The following is a 19941-nucleotide window of genomic DNA, read 5'->3' as shown; positions in this document are numbered from 1 at the left end:
TTCAGCCTCTGTGGGGGTGTTTATATGCAAATATCATGACTAATGGCATTGAAATGGCATTGCAAGAACAGGAAAAAAATAATAATAATTTAGTAATTAATTAAAATAAATTTGTTGCTAAAAAGCAACTCTGGGTCTTAGAGGGTTAAATGCCGTGTTAGTCCTTGGGCCAAGTGCCCAGATATGACATGTCGGTACCGGAGAGGCGGCAAAGTTTAGTTGTGATTTTTTTATTCCTATACATCCCTAGATCAGGTTTTGATATGATAGACCTTGCTGACTGGCAGCTTTTTAGTGGTTGTCACCTCAAAGTCAAACCCCCCTTTTTGGTATATGGCTCTGGCGAAATTGTGTAAAGGCAAATAAAAATTCACTAAAATTACATAAATACACATGGAAGTGTGAAATTTGGCATGGAGTATCCTGACACATAGGGGTAAGTATCAGAATAGGATTTTGGGGCTATCTACCATTGTATTCTTAAATATGACCTACATCATCCTCAGAAACACAAAAATATACACTGTCCGTTTAACAAATAACAACAAAGATGGTTATTTTCCAGCATTATATTCCTCACTTGTATATAGAAAACTTCCCATATCCTTAAGCTTCAATTTAAGCCCAAGATGACCTCTCTATCTTGAAGATTACTCTTTCTGTGGCCAAAATGCTGCACTATACCTCAAATCTGAGACATTTTCATTATCAGTCACTATAGCCTTCCAGAGTCCTAGAATGTAACAATAGGTTCACATGTTCTGCAACTACTGCTGTCTGAAGTTAGAAACATGAATACTACAGCAGGAACACAAATGCCTTTTATTATATTTATATTTATTTATTATATTATATGCACATAATAGCTTGTTTCAGTACATAGCCTATCAATATAGTCACCCAAATCAATGTGCACCCAAATGTTAATAGAAAATAGAAAAAAATAAAATAAAAATGTTGAATAGGAGAAGAGGTAGAAACCTGATTGTGTCCACCTTGATGCATTAATATAATTCAACCATCATCACTCCATGTCACCCTCAATAAATATATGTGAAGCCACAAGCCGACTATGGTCCTGCATGGTTCTCTAATAGGCACACTGGTGTAAGGGTGATATAGCCTATACAACCAGCAAACCCCTTCGTACAGTATACAATTCTTTCATGGTCCTTCGAGCACGGATCACCCTGCCATCAGAGATGGACCGGAGTCCCCCTCCCCAGCTCCACCGCCACCATCGGCGCAGCAGCGACCATGGGCCCCAGCCCCCCAGCAGCCATGGCCCTCAGCTGCTGCTGGGGAGCTGGGGGAGTGAGGGCCATGGCTGCTAGGGGGGGCTGGGGGCCATGGCTGCTGCTGGGAGCTGGGGGAGTGGGGGCCATGGCTGATGGGGAGCTGGGGGCCATGGCTGCTGTTGGGGAGCTGAGGACCCTGACATGCTGTGAATGCTGGACCCTATAGAGCCCAGACATGCTCCTATGTAAGGCTTGAATTGATACCTACACTGTAACGAATAGGATGTAGAAATTACAGTTAGTTAATGGCAAAAAAGTTGCCAATTAATTAGTGTAGAATTACTTATAGTTACTGTAAAAAACAATTACAGTAAAGTACTGTATACATGTTTACAGGTTTTAACTGTAAATTTTTTTTACAGTAAACTACTGTATACCCTTTTTACAGTTTGTTACTGTATATGCATTACTTTTGGTTATTGTAAAACAACAGCAATTAATTGTAAACCAATTTACAACATTATATTGTATTCTTTGAAATTACAGCTATTTACTGGCAACTTTTGTTGCCAATAAATAATTGTAAACCAATTTACTTTTGGTTATTGTAAAACAACAGCAATTAATTGTAAACCAATTTACAACATTATATTGTATTTTTTTTTAATTACAGCTATTTACTGGCAACTTTTGTTGCCAATAAATAACTGTAAATACTTCAACACAGTATGTTGCTGTAGAAAGTTTTTTACAGGTTATTTTACATGCAATTAGTGTTTAATCCAATTTATCAACATTGCATTAAATTCTCTTCAACCATTACATAAAACCCAGAGTCTGATATGCAATAAAACATTTATTAAAACTTTACATTACAAGGTCACATCTCCCATTTTTTTCCATCCCCTAAAACAAACAATATAAAGTGCAAACTTTAAAAACATTTAAAAACAGCGATTCTGAACCTTTGGGCCTGGTCCCACTGATGGGCGGTCACTGATGTTTTGCCAATTACCGGTACGTGGCCACGTACCGGTAATTGGCAAAACACTAGGATTGTATTGATAATAATTAGAAAAATCTTAACAAATTTGAGGGGGCCCTGACCCAGAAAGTTTGAGAACCACTTATATTTAAAGGTTTAAAACATGAAAAAAATTATAATAATCTTGTTCCCCGACAAGATGATAACGTACATATAATGTACGATAATGTACACATTTTTTTACATCCATGATGTACCTCCAAACAATATGTAATTTGTCATCGTTTCCAATTCAGTGTTGCATCATCAGTCTAGTTTCCCTGTTCTACCAGAGGTGAATGAACAAAGAAGCTTGGCTAAACAAAAATGCCACTACTGTGATCAGTGTGGTAAACTTCCCTAAAATGTCTAGACTTAAAACACACCAGAGAATTCACACTGGCGAGAAACCCTATGGATGTTATCAGTGGACAACACTTCTCTCAAATGTCAATCCTTAAATGCCTCACCGATTTAAAACTTGAACCGTCAGAGCCAATAATCAAGCCAGCAGCAGCTGATCTAGATCCAGACACAGCATTGACAGTGCCGTTAGCCACTGCCACTGCTTGTGGACTGGCACCCACAATCTAGGTCACACACTACTAGCCAGACTAGCTGAAAAACAAGAAAAAATAACATTTTGTTCCCTGACAAGAAGAAAATGTACAACATTGCAGAACCATGCAAGTGTGAGAACACCGTGCAAAGCCAATTTGATCTGACTGAAATATAATCCAACATTAAAGTCTCTGCAGAGGTCAAAGTGCAAACCTGACAAAAATAAACAGAAATTCAAATCCCTGCAGAGATAAAAGTGCAAAAAAGTCCAAAAAGGGGAACAGGCCTGGAAAACAAAAAATGCCTGGAAAAGGCATGGAACCAAACAAATTGAGGTAGACTCTTTAAAAACTCACAAGGGCAAGGCAAACAAGTCCGTTGAGGAGATGGCAGATGTCAAGTCAAATCAGGCAGTAGGTCAAAACCAGCAGGTATCCATGGAACTCATCGTTGGAACTCAACAACATCTGACAGGGCAAGGGAAAAAAAGAACAATATAAGTATTTGCTACTATTTCAGGTATCTACAGGGCTGAGGTTTGTGGACAGTTGTGTGAATTGGTGGGGCAGGTGAAAATGAAACGTGTGGACAGAAGATGACAGGTGTGGAGAGGCGAGGGGCAATAAAATGGCCTTGGGAGTAGTGACATCCAGAAACTGCCCTGTGATCCTCAGTTGACTTTCCCTTTTCTGCACAATGCCCAAGGTTTTGCACACGGTCTACTTACAAAGGACATACAGTTGGCACAAGAAATGACATCCAAAGAAGAAAATAAGTGGTCCTGGCTGCACACCCTATTAACTTACCAACAGTGTTAGGCAATATTATACTTGGAATCAAGAGTAATATCTTATATTACTTTTGTCCCCCCCACCCCCAAAAAAGGGATCGTACAACACAATCCGTTTAGTCAGCTTTTGTTGGAACTGAATCAAATTGTTTTGAATAATAATAAGAAGAGTCACCAATCAGCCAAAAAGGCTATAAAGCAGCAATCTCTCTTGACCTTTTAAATGAAATGTTTTCAAACGGTAAGGCCAACAAATCCTCCAGAGTAATATGTGCCATTTTTTTTTCCAAAGTAATAATGGTATATTATTGTTTTGGCAGAGTAATACAGTACTCATTACTGGGTAAAGTGATAATATTACAGTAATATATTAGTAACTTGTTACTGCCCAACACTGCTTACTAAAGAAGTATTTTAAGAAAAATGTTTCGGTTGACTATGAAGGTCAGCTAATCAAAATGTTCTTAAAAACATTCTGGACCACATTTTTCCCCCCACTTCTGAACTCTGAATAAAATCAGAGCCTGGGATAGAGATCTAAAAACAAATAATACAACTCTACTGCTTTATATGTATAAAATATGACATAAGATAGCAAAGCAACATATTAAGATTCATATAGTGGGGAGAGAATGGTCCAAATTCTTTGCACATGACTTACACTTAAAGCCAAGTGAAGTCCTGCAATCGCTTCAGGAGGGAGGAGACAGGAGGACAGACCGAATTGTTCCTCTTCTCCCTCACCTTCCCACTTTTCTGGCTGAGCAGCTTCGTTGTTTTGGTGCCACTGCCATTGGTTGGGTTGATCCCAACGAAACACCTGCAATTACAAATCACACACACACTTTATGAAAAATGTGCACTCACAGAGCTCTACAAGAGAGCAGATCTTTCGAGTTACACAAGATAGTTCTACTTCAAGCTGAAAGTTACCTTTGGATGAATTCCAGGATGTAACAGGGGTGCTCTTGGTACACCAGGTTGAAATTGTAATAAGCAGAAAATAAAGTTGCAATTCCAGCCAGGAAGTTTGTTTGTGGAGCCACAACGACCCGACCCTCCATGCTCAGCATCCATTGGGTAGAACTTCACCTAAACATAGACACATGGTTTGCATTTTAATAGTTAATAGTTTCTGCTGCTTTCCACATAACAATTAGACTGTAGAACATGACCTCCATATTTATCTGCAATGCTTTTAAAAGTGTATACACTACCTAAGATAATTAGACGTAGTGTGTCGGGAAGCTTCAATGTCCTTTCCACATCTGCTGCTGTTGCCAACACCTAAACGACAGAAACACAAATTACAAATATTTAGTCATTGCACCCGACCTCAACAGTTGAAGAGTACAGTTTACAGGTGTACAAGAGTAATATCATCTTTTTTACAACCAACCCACACATTTTGCATAAAATGGTATGAAGAGTAAGAAAAAAACGACTACTAAAAGTACAAATGAAAGTAAAATGAATACCAAAACAATAATAATATTGGGGTCCCGATTTTGATGGAGCACTAGTCATGTCTATGGATATTTAATGATGTAAAAAAAAAAAAGAAAACTCAAAATCATGTGGCAGCCAAGTTGTGATATGTTTGTGCTATGATTTATAACAGCGACTACAGCTATAGATACTAGACCACACTTACAAACATGTCCAGATCTTAGATAGATGAATGTATGACCTGTATGAGCGGCTCTTACAGCTAGTTGAGATGCTAGGATTTCATAGCCATTACCAAATGTTTGTTTCTCTCCTGGTAGGAGATCAGCAAAGCTGCTGCAATGTTGCTTTACAATCCTCTTGGCCACTATATCACAATGAGATTTTTTGGGATTCTCAGTCAGCCTCATATCATCAACGTTAATTCGTACCTTTCTGTCTTTATCGGATGCACAACATCTGTTTGCAATGGCAGTTGTGATACCAATAGGCATTCTGTGCCAAGGAACACAGAAGTTCTCAATCCAGTCATCTAAATGGACAGTCATTCTGGAGCTATTGCCACTGGCCCGACATGGCGTGCTGGAGGGTGAAAACGTAGCGATACTGTCCGAGCTGGGTTCTACAGGAATCAGTGTCATTGTCACTCGCTCTAAAAAAAAAAAGGGGGGGGGGGGGGGTTGGAACAGCTCAATAACTGCAAATAATAAAATCCTACCAGTTCAGTAAAATTAGCAACAAATGTGCATTAATGAATAACATATATACATTATGTGTCATGTACATAGCTTTACATTTTATGAAATTAGCATTTTTTGTTTGACATATTTCATAAACAAGACTAAGACATACCTTCAATTTTCCATGCATTGAGAAGCTTCCTACATTGACCAGGAGGGACTCCAGTTTATCCTCTGGTAGGCTAGGCAATACTGCTACCACAGCTTCCTTAATCTCTTCCTCAGGTGTCGCCATGTCAGTATCTGGGAGAGAGGGAGGATACATGTTAGTATCTGGGAGAGAGTGATGCAATATAATCACTTTTGTCCCATTGAGATCGTAACGCATTAGTGGATGATAATCAAGGAGGTCTTCTTGATTAACACACGTGTAGTTTGTATCCTGTTCTACTTCGGTCAGATTGTGAATACCCAAATCAGCCATCGCCACAGCCCGCTGCCTCTGTACAACAAAGTAGACAAAATCACTATGATAGATTTATAGTTAATCTCACCCATGTGAAGGCCCTCATCATCTTGTCCTAGACCTATAACAACATGCATTTATTTTTTGTACTTTGTGCCTTTGAAAGTGACAGCTAAAAAGGGCAGTTTGGGTCATTACTGTGAAGTCTCATATGACGTGTAAAACCTGCTATACTTTTACTCTCATAGCCACAACGTTTACAGAGATACATTTCTGCTGGGCTCTGGTTTCACCTGAAAAATAGGTATTTTCACTCTTCTTCTCGTGTCAGGTCTTGGCACTGATGATCACTGCTCACTAGTCACTGCCAGCCAGGTGTTTTCTGTCAGCATCTGTAATAGTAGAAACATTATTATGTTGTGCATTACCTGCTTTTTAGTTACTCTACGCAAAACAATACAAACAAAGGCTTATGGCTTAACAAATCTGATTGCACACAAAAATCTGCAATGTTAATTTAATATATAACTTAACTGTACTGTAGGTACATTATTCACAGATAAAATAATTGCAGTCAAAACAAAATACCTGCCAATCATTCACTACATGGAGATTAATATTACAGTTTCCCTGTTATGAATAAGTATGTGCTAATTGCACATTCAACACAAACAAGAAACAAATGGGTTCATATTAAAGATAGCTGAGCACATGTTCAATTTCTAGCCTAAAACATCATTCATGACTTGGCCCACATTCAACACAAATGGCTTTTTTCATTAAATAAACTTGTGGATATAAAGTGGTTAACAGTGATGATACTGTAGTTAAGTAGAGCTACAGTGCATCACTTTCATTTGCAATACAAAAACGACAGTATTGTATGACTGGCTGGGACAACAAAGAAAAAGAAGCAAGAAAAAACGGAAAATAGGCGAATTTTAATGGTGGTTTTTGGATATTATCTCTGGAATGGAAAGTCCAATCGACTCAGTTTAAAATTAGTTGGATACGTGACTTTGTTGACTCCATAAACTAATTCAACTTACCAACTTGTCAGTAGATAGAAGCACGAAAGCACCCAGTGTAATCCCAGTTGCAGCAGCCCAGCACAGCAGTTGCACAGACGTTTTGTTTCCTCTCTGTTCAAAATGAATAAGCTCCGCCTTGTGTGTGATGCAACCGGATGCAGTCATATCTTGATGCAGTAATTCAATGTAGGAACTACAATGAAAGTAGTTCACTACATTATTTAAATGTAGAACCTACAGTGAAATAGTCTAGAGTGTAGGCATTTCTAGGAAATGTGGGCACTTAAAGGGGAATGCCACTCATTTTCAACATTTTACTATGTCATTAATATACCTTACAGTTGTTATGAAGCACATCTCAGTGACAATCACAATGATGTACTTTATAATTTTATTGATTTTTTTAGACCTCCAGTTCTAGCCAGGCAACACAGAATGGGCCGGGGTGGGGGTTTTCTTTATTAGGCTATTTCCACACAACAACTCATAGTAAAATGTTGAAAATGATCTGGGCACCCCAATATAAAATTTGCTATTTTGGCCAAATGTAAAACATATAGGCCTATACTGTATATATTTTGAAAATGATTTAAAGTATACAGAATATACGCAGACAGGCAGACAGACAGACAGGCAGGCAGGCAGGCAGGCAGGCAGGCAGGCAGGCAGACAGACAGACAGACAGACAGGCAGGCAGGCAGGCAGGCAGACAGACAGACAGACAGACAGACAGACAGACAGACAGACAGACAGACAGGCAGGCAGGCAGACAGACAGACAGACAGACAGACAGAGAGGCAGACAGGCAGGCAGGCAGGCAGGCAGGCAGACAGGTTGACCTTTGAAAACTCTGATTGCGGCCTTGCATTAAAAATCAATAAAATATTTAAAAAAAATCCTTTCTTTACAAAAGAGACTATTTCTGAATGTTTGAATCATGCCGAATCCAATGAAAGTGGTGTCGTAGCTCTACGGCACTCCTAACTTGCCACCAAATCAAAAGAGACACGTTTTTTCAGCCCCAAAAGCTCAAATAATGTATTTATTTTCCAAACACCACTTCTTCTAACTCACTTTTTCATGCTGGATTCAATGGAATTGGTCCCGTTGAAAGAAAATGTTTCGTTATTTGTCTAACCTCTTTAAGGCTTCTAAGTCAAAAACCGTTTGATATTACGGGCCCATCTTTTAGTATGTTATATAGCTTGTCAGGACGAACAATCTGATATGTGTTTCCTGGCACACAGACTTACGGTTCTCTTAATTGGCTAGTTAATTGGTTAGTTTTCAACGCGCGATAGCTCGAGAACGATAGGTCCGTCAGCCAAGTAATTGACATGGGCGTGTTCAGCTTTCCGAGATCTACGCTCTGATATGTCCGTTATTCTCGTGCGACCCCCGTAGCAAGATTTCTCCAACTCTGATCTGTAATCCGGAAGCCTTATAGACCCAGTGAACCTTACTGTGTATTGACTGGTGAAATGCTAAACCTAAATTTGAGAACCACACATCCGTGCGCAGGGAGACACATATCAGCGCGTTCGTCTTATCGATAGCTATGCGTGGATGCAAAGCACTTCCATTTTCGACCTTTGTGGGAGGAGCTATCGCGCGTCAAAGTCTAACTCTAGGGTTAGGAACCACACGACCGTGTGTGGCGAAACACATATCAGATTGTTCGTCCTGACAAGCTATATAACATACTAAAAGATGGGCCCGTAATATCGAACGGTTTTTGACTTAGAAGCCTTAAAGAGGTTAGACAAATAACAAAACATTTTCAAACATTTTCAACACTTTCATTGGATTCGGCATGCTTTAAACATTCAGAAATAGTCTCTTTTGTAAAGAAAGGATTTTTTTTAAATATTTTATAGATTTTTAGAAGCGGAGGTCTCAAATGAATTTGTCTTTGGTTATACAATGCATACATGTATTGCAATTACATTTAAATATTGTAAAATGACAGAACAATAGGTTACTGTACATCTATTGTAGAAATTACAGAAATCGGTTGTAAAGCTACGTTATACAATAAGAACACAACTGACTGTAATCTTTACAATAAGTTACTGTGGGAAAATGCAATAAGTTTCTGTAATGATTATTTTCCCATAATGCATTGCAAAATACAGTTAAACATTGTAAAATGACCCAACAATAAGTTACTGTACATTTTTATTGTAGAATTTACACCAATTCGATACAGTGTATTTAATTGAATCCTATAGAGCCCTGAATGCTATTTCAGAGCCCAGACCTACATGACGAAAGTGCTGGACCCTATAGAGCCCTGACATGCAGTGAATGCTGGACCCTATAGAAACCCTGAAATGCTGTGACTGCTGGACCCTATAGAGCCCTGACATGCTGTGAATGCTGGACCCTATAGAGCCCTGAAATGCATTGAATGCTGGACCCCATAGAGCTCTGACATGCTGTGAATGCTGGACCCTATAGAGCCCTGAAATGGCTGCTGGGGAGCTGGGGGCCATGACTGCTGCTGGGGAGCTGGGGGAGTGGGGGCCATGGCTGCTGGGGAGTGGGGGCCATGGCTGCTGCTGGGGAGCTGGGGGAGTGGGGGCCATGGCTGCTGGGGAGCTGGGGGCCATGGCTGCTGCTGGGAGCTGGGGGCCATGGCTGCTGCTGGGAGCTGCAGGGGGAGTGGGGGCCATGGCTGCTGGGGAGCTGGGGGCCATGGCTCCTGTTGGGAGCTGGGGGAGTGGGGGCCATGGCTGCTAGGGAGCTGGGGGCCATGGCTGCTGTTGGGGAGCTGAGGGCCCTGACATGCTGTGAATGCTGGACCCTAGAGAGCCCAGACATGCTCCTAATGTAAGGATTGAATTCATACCTATTTAATTGATTCCTATAGAGCCCTGAATGCTATTTCAGAGCCCTATAGACCTACATGACGAAAGTGCTGGACCCTATAGAGCCCTGACATGCAGTGAATGCTGGACCCTATAGAAACCCTGAAATGCTGTGAATGCTGGACCCTATAGAGCCCTGAAATGCATTGAATGCTGGACCCTATAGAGCTCTGACATGCTGTGAATGCTGGACCCTATAGAGCCCTGAAATGGCTGCTGGGGAGCTGGGGGCCATGGCTGCTGCTGGGGAGCTGGGGGAGTGGGGGCCATGGCTGCTGGGGGAGTGGGGGCCATGGCTGCTGGGGAGCTGGGGGCCATGGCTGCTGCTGGGATCTGGGGGAGTGGGGGCCATGGCTGCTGGGGAGCTGAGGGCCATGGCTGCTGCTGGGAGCTGGGGGCCATGGCTGCTGGGGAGCTGAGGGCCATGGCTGCTGCTGGGAGCTGGGGGAGTGGGGGCCATGGCTGCTGGGGAGCTGAGGGCCATGGCTGCTGCTGGGAGCTGGGGGAGTGGGGGCCATGGCTGCTGGGGAGCTGAGGGCCATGGCTGCTGCTGGGAGCTGGGGGAGTGGGGTCCATGGCTGCTGGGGGAGTGGGGGCCATGGCTGCTGGGGAGCTGGGGGCCATGGCTGCTGCTGGGAGCTGGGGGAGTGGGGGCCATGGCTGCTGGGGAGCTGGGGGCCATGGCTGCTGCTGGGAGCTGGGGGAGTGGGGGCCATGGCTGCTGGGGAGTGGGGGCCATGGCTGCTGCTGGGGAGCTGGGGGAGTGGGGGCCATGGCTGCTGCTGTGGAGCTGAGGGCCCTGACATGCTGTGAATGCTGGACAACATAACGACATGCGACACATAATGTACTGTACAGTACGGCTCACCTTAACGACATGCAACACATAATGTACAGTACAGTACAGTACGGCTCACCTATAACGACATGCGACACATAATGTACAGTACAGTACGGCTCACCTATAACGACATGCGACACATAATGTACAGTACAGTACGGCTCACCTATAACGACATGCAACACATAATGTACAGTACAGTACGGCTCACCTATAACGTCATGCGACACATAATGTACAGTACAGTACAGTACGGCTCACCTATAACGACATGCGACACATAATGTACAGTACAGTACGGCCATGGCTGCTGGGGGGCTGAGGGCCATGGCTGCTGGGGGGCTGGGGCCCATGGTCGCTGCTGCGCCGATGGTGGCGGTGGAGCTGGGGAGGGGGACTCCGGTCCATCTCTGATGGCAGGGTGATCCGTGCTCGAAGGACCATGAAAGAATTGTATACTGTACGAAGGGGTTTGCTGGTTGTAGGCTATATCACCCTTACACCAGTGTGCCTATTAGAGAACCATGCAGGACCATAGTCGGCTTGTGGTTTCACATATATTTATTGAGGGTGACATGGAGTGATGATGGTTGAATTATATTAATGCATCAAGGTGGACACAATCAGGTTTCTACCTCTTCTCCCATTCAACATTTCTATTTTTTTTTTTCTATTTTCTATTAACATTTGGGTGCACATTGATTTGGGTGACTATTGATAGGCTATGTACTGAAACAAGCTATTATGTGCATATAATATAATAAATAAATATAAATATAATAAAAGGCATTTGTGTTCCTGCTGTAGTATTCATGTTTCTAACTTCAGACAGCAGTAGTTGCAGAACATGTGAACCTATTGTTACATTCTAGGACTGATAATGAAAATGTCTCCGATTTGAGGTATAGTGCAGCATTTTGGCCACAGAAAGAGTAATCTTCAAGATAGAGAGGTCATCTTGGGCTTAAATTGAAGCTTAAGGATATGGGAAGTTTTCTATATACAAGTGAGGAAGTTATATTCACCCTAATGTGCTGGAAAATAACCATCTTTGTTGTTATTTGTTAAACGGACAGTGTATATTTTTGTGTTTCTGAGGATGATGTAGGTCATATTTAAGAATACAATGGTAGATAGCCCCAAAATCCTATTCTGCTACTTACCCCTATGTGTCAAGATACTACATGACAAATTTTAGACTACTAAGTCGATTTTTGTAATTTTAGTGAATTAATGTATGCCTTTACACAATTTCGCCAGAGCCATATACCAAGAAGGGGGGTTTGAGGTGATAACCACTAAAAAGCTGCCAGTCAGCAAGGTCTATCCAAAACCTAATCTAGGGATGTATAGGAATAAAAAAATCACAACTAAACTTTGCCGCCTTTTCGGTACCGATATCTCGTCCGGCCCAAGGACTATGTATAGTACCAGCTGTGCTTAATCATAATTACGTGCTCGGTTTGGAAAAGTTTGATGTAGTTTGTTGTAGGTAATAGTTTCATTGAAAGCTTATTAGTTGGCAAGTGAGCATATTTGAAGAAATGCAAATCTAACAATAATACAATTATATGCAATAGGCTAGGCCTGTATGGTCGAATATGACATGATATCAAGGCATTTAAGTAATGTAATAAGTTGCTATAACCCCGTATGATACAAGTGATACTTGTCCAGACCATAGACCACAGACACAGGACCATATGCATTGGGGGACAAAGTTCTTAAGAATGTGTTGCGACTGTAGGCCACTGTTTACTATGAAAACCTGCATTTCCCGTCAGTCAGTCAGTAAGTGTGTCATGTCACGCCTCGTGTAATGCCTCCATATATTGTCACGCCTCATGACATCATGCCTCGTGACACGTCACGCCACCATATATGGCCGTTTCCATATATGATATAAGATCACGACACTGACCTAATCAAACCCTGGATAGCCATACAAGGAAAAGACTGGATCATCACCTATATCTCCATATATGGAGCTGAGCCGGCCAGCAACTCTACATCTGACCTCAAACCCTTAGGTCTCCATATATGGAGCTGACCTGTTCTGACATTCCATATGTTGATCCTTCCCCCACCCGTCCTTCCTCTTCGATGTTTCCTTTTTGACTGATACCTGTCCATTCAAACTCTAGACCCAAAGTTATTAGTAGAGTTCTCAGGCCCAAAAATGAAGGCCCGGCCCTACCTGGGCCCTCATCAAACCCTGTACACTCAAGACACTGCCCCCGCTGCCACCCTTCGATCTCCATATATGGAGCTGACCTGTTCTGACATTACATATGTTGATCTGACCTCATCAAACCCTGTACACGCTCCAATGCCAGTACAGAATTAATTCCATATGTTGATCTTACCCCCCCATGCCAAAGCACCATCGCTCGCCCAGTAGTCTGCCGTCACCCAGGCAGATGTGTGCACGTGACATCACTTCTCGCCCTCAGGGCGTCTTACTGGTATAGAGCGCCGCAGTCCCTCCCCCTTTCAGAAAAGCGAGTGGCCCAGGAAATGAAACCCCAATGCATTCTCTCATCGGCACTTCTAATATAATTTATTTAAAGACGGTTACGCCGCGGACAAAGCCAACTCGGATCGTGACAAATCATGACAATGAACACAATATTTTGGGCCGATCAAATCATTAGAAAGAAGAAAAGAAAGTCAGGAGACAACACTATTTGTTTTGTTTTTCGTCTTATAAATTATTTGATCGGCCCAAAACATTGTGTTCATTGTCATGATTTGTCACGATCCGAGTTGGCTTTGTCCGCGGCGTAACCGTGTTTAAATAAATTATATTGAAAGTGCCGATGGGAGAATGCATTGGGGTTTCATTTCCTGGGCCACTCGCTTTTCTGAAAGGGGGAGGGACTGCGGCGCTCTATAGTCTGATTGGCAAGATGGTCTACTGTTATTTATCTTTCTATTCCCACAACAATATAGTCTCCAGAAAAATACGGCATATTTTGGACATCATTGATCATGACTAATACATTTTTAAGAAATGTAATGTATTTTTTTTTAATGTAATCGTTTGACAGCCATAATACTATATATATATATATATATATATATATATATATATATATATATACACACACACACACACACACACACACACACACACACACACACACACACACAATTGGTAATATTAAAGTGGAGACGTTTAGCAATGTTGCTCATTCCACGGACGCGTGGTCATGACAAGCTGTACCTCGTTGTAAAGGTGACTAATCAACGATTAAAATTATGTAAAACACAATAACAATTGGTATTGTTAAAGTGGAGAAATAATGGACCAAAGTTACGTTTCCGGTCCCTCACGGATCACCGCCCTCACAGAGCACAGTCCCGTCTCGTCTGCGAGACTGCAGCTGGGTGCTATTGTGTCGTCAACAGCAGCCAAAAGTAGTACATAAGGGACCCAATATACTAAGAGGACCTATAATAATACATAAGATAATGCATACCGTATTTTGCTTTGATCCTGTGACATAGTTGTTGCTGTTATGACGCACAGCTCTCATCTGTATTCATAAAAGTACTTTGTCAATTGTCATTAATGTATTCGGCATCAAATTTTAAAAATGCAGACTATTTTTTGCTTTATGGCCCATGTCTCAGTTTGTACCAGTTATTTAAGCACGCTCCACTACAACAGTTTGTTCAGACTAGTCAAAGGCTACTAATTTATTTTCTAATTTAGAGTTTTCATGGTGTTCCAATGAACACAGGGCCTTCTCCGTGGACCTTATCCCTCTAGAACGCTCTCCCCAAACACATCCGAGATGCCCCCTCACTTCCTACCTTCAAATCTTCACTGAAAACCCACCTGTTCACAATCGCATTCCCATGCTGATGTGTTTTTAAAAACAGTGTTATATGCACTGTTTTATTGGTTTTATTCTTTTAATTGTTTTTTTTCTAATAACGTTGTCATTTTTTCTTGTTCCCCCCCCCTGGCCCCAACACATGTAATATGTCTTTGAGTGTCATGAAAAGCGCTATATAAATCCCAGATATTATTAAACTGAAATAAACCAAGGATTGAATGTGTGATCAACATGCAGATTATTTAAATCACCTCAATCACTCACTCAGACATTCCGCTGCACAGCTCTGTTGGGGAGGGGAGGCATTGTTTCATTGTATTGAACCCAAAACCAGCAGTTGTTCACACTTCTGTACCAATTTACCAAGCAAGTCTAGAGTTTTGGTTTAAATCTAATCTACATGTCTATTCAATGGCTTCTCAAAGCGCAGGTGGGGGTTGAGCATGATTCTACTATAGGGAGGTGATCCGAATGTAGTGTAAGAATTGTTATCAGACTAATCAGAGTAATTAATACATCACAGTACAATATCACAACCACATTAAGGTTAAAGGTTAACTCCCTCATGTATGGATTCTAAACATATTATTTGAAGTATTTCTGATATTACTAATAGCAACAACAAACACAAATGAATGAATGGCATTCCAATGTTGTCTATCTAACTTTATATATTCCTGCAAATACATATTACATTACCTATCTTTTCAAATGATACTGACAAGATGCTTACCATGATAGTGTGAGGATAGTGAATTTGTGATATCTAACCATGATGATGTGATACTGACCATGTTATTGCAATAATAACAAGATGTATTTTGTCTCACACCAGCCTCTTTACAAGGTGGGACCGTGTAAAATGTGTCGATTTTTACAATATGTATACTGATCCTATCCTGAAGAAGGTCAGTAGACCGAAAGCTTGCTAAATAAATACATTGATTGTGCGCAGATCTGAGTGTGCAGAGCTTCCCTATATTTTTCCTCATGTTCTCTTTGTGGCTCCAGCACCTCACTTAAGTTTTTTCAGCGGATGAGCGGTGCAGGTTCTTTTTACAATATGTATACGTTTTTTCAGCGGATGAGCATGGTTCTTTTTACATTATGTATACTACAATAACGTTGGCTACAAACTGAAACTGTATATCAACTATAAATATAATGTGTTAAAAAAACACTGATGAGTCAAATAATTCGTTCTGTATACACCATGTTATCACAATTGACTGATTACACATTATCAGTGGTACATGGAAGGACTGTGTCAGTGAAACCATAATCAGATCAGACACCAAAGTGTATTGAAGATTTAAACACGTTTTGTTTTCTGTAGTTAAGTAGTTAACAGTAAGTTATTTGTCCACAAATGGACCAAAGTTTTCAGCTGACAATCTGTCATTGGACGTCAGGATCATCTCCACCATCATGCTGACTTTAACTGGAATGTGTTTACTGGGGTCAGAAAACCTTTCATTTATATCAAAATTAAGGACAGAACAAGAGTAGCCTATAGTTTATTTATGGTATCAAGTCGCCATGAATGTCTGCCAAAGGGATTGTGAGTATTGTTGTTAATGTGACATAGTTTAAAATGGTTTAGAATAAATATAAACGAGGAAACACTGCTCGGACTGTGGAAGGGTGATGTTTTGAGCATATAACTTGAAAACCAAAGTGCTGTTTTTACCTAAGACATATTGATGAAAAAAAATGCACGTGTGCTAACTGGTCAGCTCTTTGTTGCATTTCATAAAATAAAAGGTATAGTTTGTGATATGTTGTTTTAATAGAGGAGAAAACACAAGTGGCACAGAGAGAAGATATTCTGTCTGTGTTGTCTGCTGTCTTTGTCACTTTATCCCCCATATATGGAAATCCCTGAATTTGCCCAAATTGGTGCGTCAGTCATAGTCTACCTACCACATGACTGACGTAATAAATAGACTGTACCCCAAATACTGTGACAATGGAATACTGCCATCATTATACCCACAGCACTGATAACAGCTACTACACATGCATGTTGAGGCAATGTTTAGTTTTTAGACATTGTCAGGCAAAGTCAGTCATCGTATATGTGAGTGACCTAACGTGATTGACTGAGAGGCATAATCTATGTCATGCATTGGTGGACAGACTGTTCAAATTACGTAATACATGCTAGAAAACTAACACAGTAATTCAACTACCCTTAGATTTTAACTTTTCAAATACAGATAACAACCCTATATATATATATATATATATATATATATATATATATATATATATATATATATATATATATATATATATATATATATATATATATATATTGACATGAGGTGGGGTGACCAGAGTTTGAGGCGCATGTCGCTTTGAGGGAGTGAATCCTTAGCTTGTTAGCGATGTCCTTTAACCCTTGAATAATGTTTCCATCTGGTTTAATGTAACTCGCCATGGTATATAAGACCATGGCGAGTTACATTAAACCATCTGTTGCAGTTTGTTATCTATATATCACATGAACAGTGGTCACTGGTAGCCGTTATGCCACCAACTGCCGTATTCAAGTTTGAATACGGCCCCCTAAGATCTTCCACTGCTGGCCTGTTCGCTTTGCCTAAAAAAATGGCAACTAAAAAATACGGGAAGCAGCTTTTTGCTTCTACGGGCCGACGGCATGGAACAAACTCCCACTGTACCTTCAACAGGCAGCCTCTGTAGACATTTTTAAAGCACAGCTCAAGACCCACTTCTACACCCTTGCTTTTAATTGATCTTTTATTTTTTGTCCTCACTATATTGCATTAGGCCTACTGCTTGTTTTTTTTAATGTTTATGCCTTGCTTTTCTTTAATTTTTTCTCCATTGCTCTGTAAAGCACTTTGAGCTGCATGTCATGAAAGGTGCTATACAAATAAAGTTTTATTATTATTATTATTATTATTACCTTACATACAAGTAATGCTTGCCTACAAAATGATTATGAACAGTGTATATGTGTGGAGAGAGACTTTGCTTTCTTTTAAATACCCTTTACATTTTAGAATTATTGTCTGGTACTTTGCTGGGTATTTTATTGTATTTGTATATGTATGCATTGACCTGAGCAAAACAAATTTCCCTTGTGTATAATAAAGACTCTCTCTCTCTCTCTGAAAGAAACCGTCTCTGGTCAGGAACCTCCTTCCTTGGGAGGAGCTGTTCAGCCACTAGCACCGATTGGAAGGGAGCTCGTACAGACTCATCCCTCGCTCTCATTCATTGGTGGGGCGCACAGCCGCACATAGACAGTAGCAGTAGAATGTGTGCTGTTGAACGTATAAAGTGTCTCGCGCGCCTCTCCACCAGCATATTTCTTCTATATTCAATTCCAGAAATAAAACTACACCAAAATGAGTGGCCGAGGAAAAACGGGAGGAAAGGCCAGGGCAAAGGCTAAGACCCGCTCATCCCGTGCCGGGCTCCAGTTCCCCGTGGGTCGTGTCCACAGGCTGCTGCGTAAAGGCAACTATGGCAAAAGAGTGGGCGCCGGAGCTCCAGTGTACCTCGCTGCGGTGCTCGAGTATCTGACCGCTGAGATCCTGGAGTTGGCTGGAAACGCTGCCCGTGACAACAAGAAGAGTCGTATCATCCCCCGTCACCTCCAGCTGGCCGTCCGCAACGACGAGGAGCTCAACAAACTGCTGGGCGGAGTGACCATCGCTCAGGGCGGTGTGCTGCCCAACATCCAGGCTGTTTTGCTGCCCAAGAAGACCGAGAAAGCCCCTAAGAAATAAATCTGCTTCATTCGTTTAACGAAACCCACAAAGGCTCTTTTAAGAGCCAACCACTCTTTCCATGTAAAGGTTAATTTCCAATGTCTTGCACAAGCGCACATGCACGCACGCGCAACACCATGCGCGTGCACGACACGCACTTGCTGGTGCGCGCTTAACCCTCTAACACCCGCATTCATTTCTACTTGCAAAAAATAGATTTCAACCTTACTACTACTTTGTACTACTAGGACTAAGATGTTAAAAAAAATAAAGTTTAAAAAATGTATAATATAATACATTAATAATTTACATTTGGGGGATATCTTTCACAATAATGAATAAAACATGTTCTAGATATTCTAATGATCACAAAAAAACATATATTACAATTATTTTACCTACTTTTATTAGGGTAAAGGTCAAAAGTCTTAGGTTAATTTTTTTCCAAAATTGAGTCCAAACATTTTTTATTTGTGTGAATTTCAGCCTCTGTGGGGGTGTTTATATGCAAATATCATGACTAATGGCATTGAAATGGCATTGCAAGAACAGGAAAAAAAAAATAATTAATTAAAATAAATTTGTTGCTAAAAAGCAACGCTGGGTCTTAGAGGGTTAAATGCTGTGTATACAGTACCAGCTGTGCTTAATCATAATTACGTGCTCGGTTTGGAAAAGTTTGATGTAGGTAATAGTTTCATTGAAAGCTTATTAGTTGGCAAGTGAGCATATTTGAAGAAATGCAAATCTAACAATAATACAATTATATGCAATAGGCTAGGCCTGTATGGTCGAATATGACATGATATCAAGGCATTTAAGTAATGTAATAAGTTGCTATAACCCCGTATGATACAAGTGATACTTGTCCAGACCATAGACCACAGACACAGGACCATATGCATTAGGGGACAAAGTTCTTAAGAATGTGTTGCGACTGTAGGCCACTGTTTACTATGAAAACCTGCATTTCCCGTCAGTCAGTCAGTAAGTGTGTCATGTCACGCCTCGTGTAATGCCTCCATAAATTGTCACGCCTCATGACATCATGCCTCGTGACACGTCACGCCACCATATATGGCCGTTTCCATATATGATATAAGATCACGACACTGACCTAATCAAACCCTGGATAGCCATACAAGGAAAAGACTGGATCATCACCTATATCTCCATATATGGAGCTGAGCCGGCCAGCAACTCTAGATCTGACCTCAAACCCTTAGGTCTCCATATATGGAGCTGACCTGTTCTGACATTCCATATGTTGATCCTTCCCCACCCGTCCTTCCTCTTCGATGTTTCCTTTTTGACTGATACCTGTCCATTCAAACTCTAGACCCAAAGTTATTAGTAGAGTTCTCAGGCCCAAAAATGAAGGCCCGGCCCTACCTGGGCCC

General features: G+C 41.1%; 1 protein-coding gene across 1 annotated transcript; it reads left to right on the top strand.

Annotated features, from left to right (window-relative positions):
- Nucleotides 1-18175: 18175 nt before the first annotated feature.
- Nucleotides 18176-18559, top strand: LOC308324267 (histone H2A-like; the record flags this gene model as incomplete). The annotated part of the gene is made up of 1 exon (XM_080776269.1): nt 18176-18559. One exon carries the CDS (start codon nt 18176-18178, stop codon nt 18557-18559), a length of 384 nt encoding a protein of 127 aa, XP_080632395.1.
- Between the last annotated feature and the right edge of the window lie 1382 nt (nt 18560-19941).

Source organism: Protomyctophum bolini (assembly GCF_963924005.1).
Source record: "Protomyctophum bolini genome assembly, chromosome: 11".
Taxonomy (NCBI): Eukaryota; Metazoa; Chordata; class Actinopteri; order Myctophiformes; family Myctophidae; genus Protomyctophum; species Protomyctophum bolini.
The sequence above is the reverse complement of the archived record's forward strand: the minus strand, read 5'-3'. Positions and strand labels throughout refer to the sequence as shown.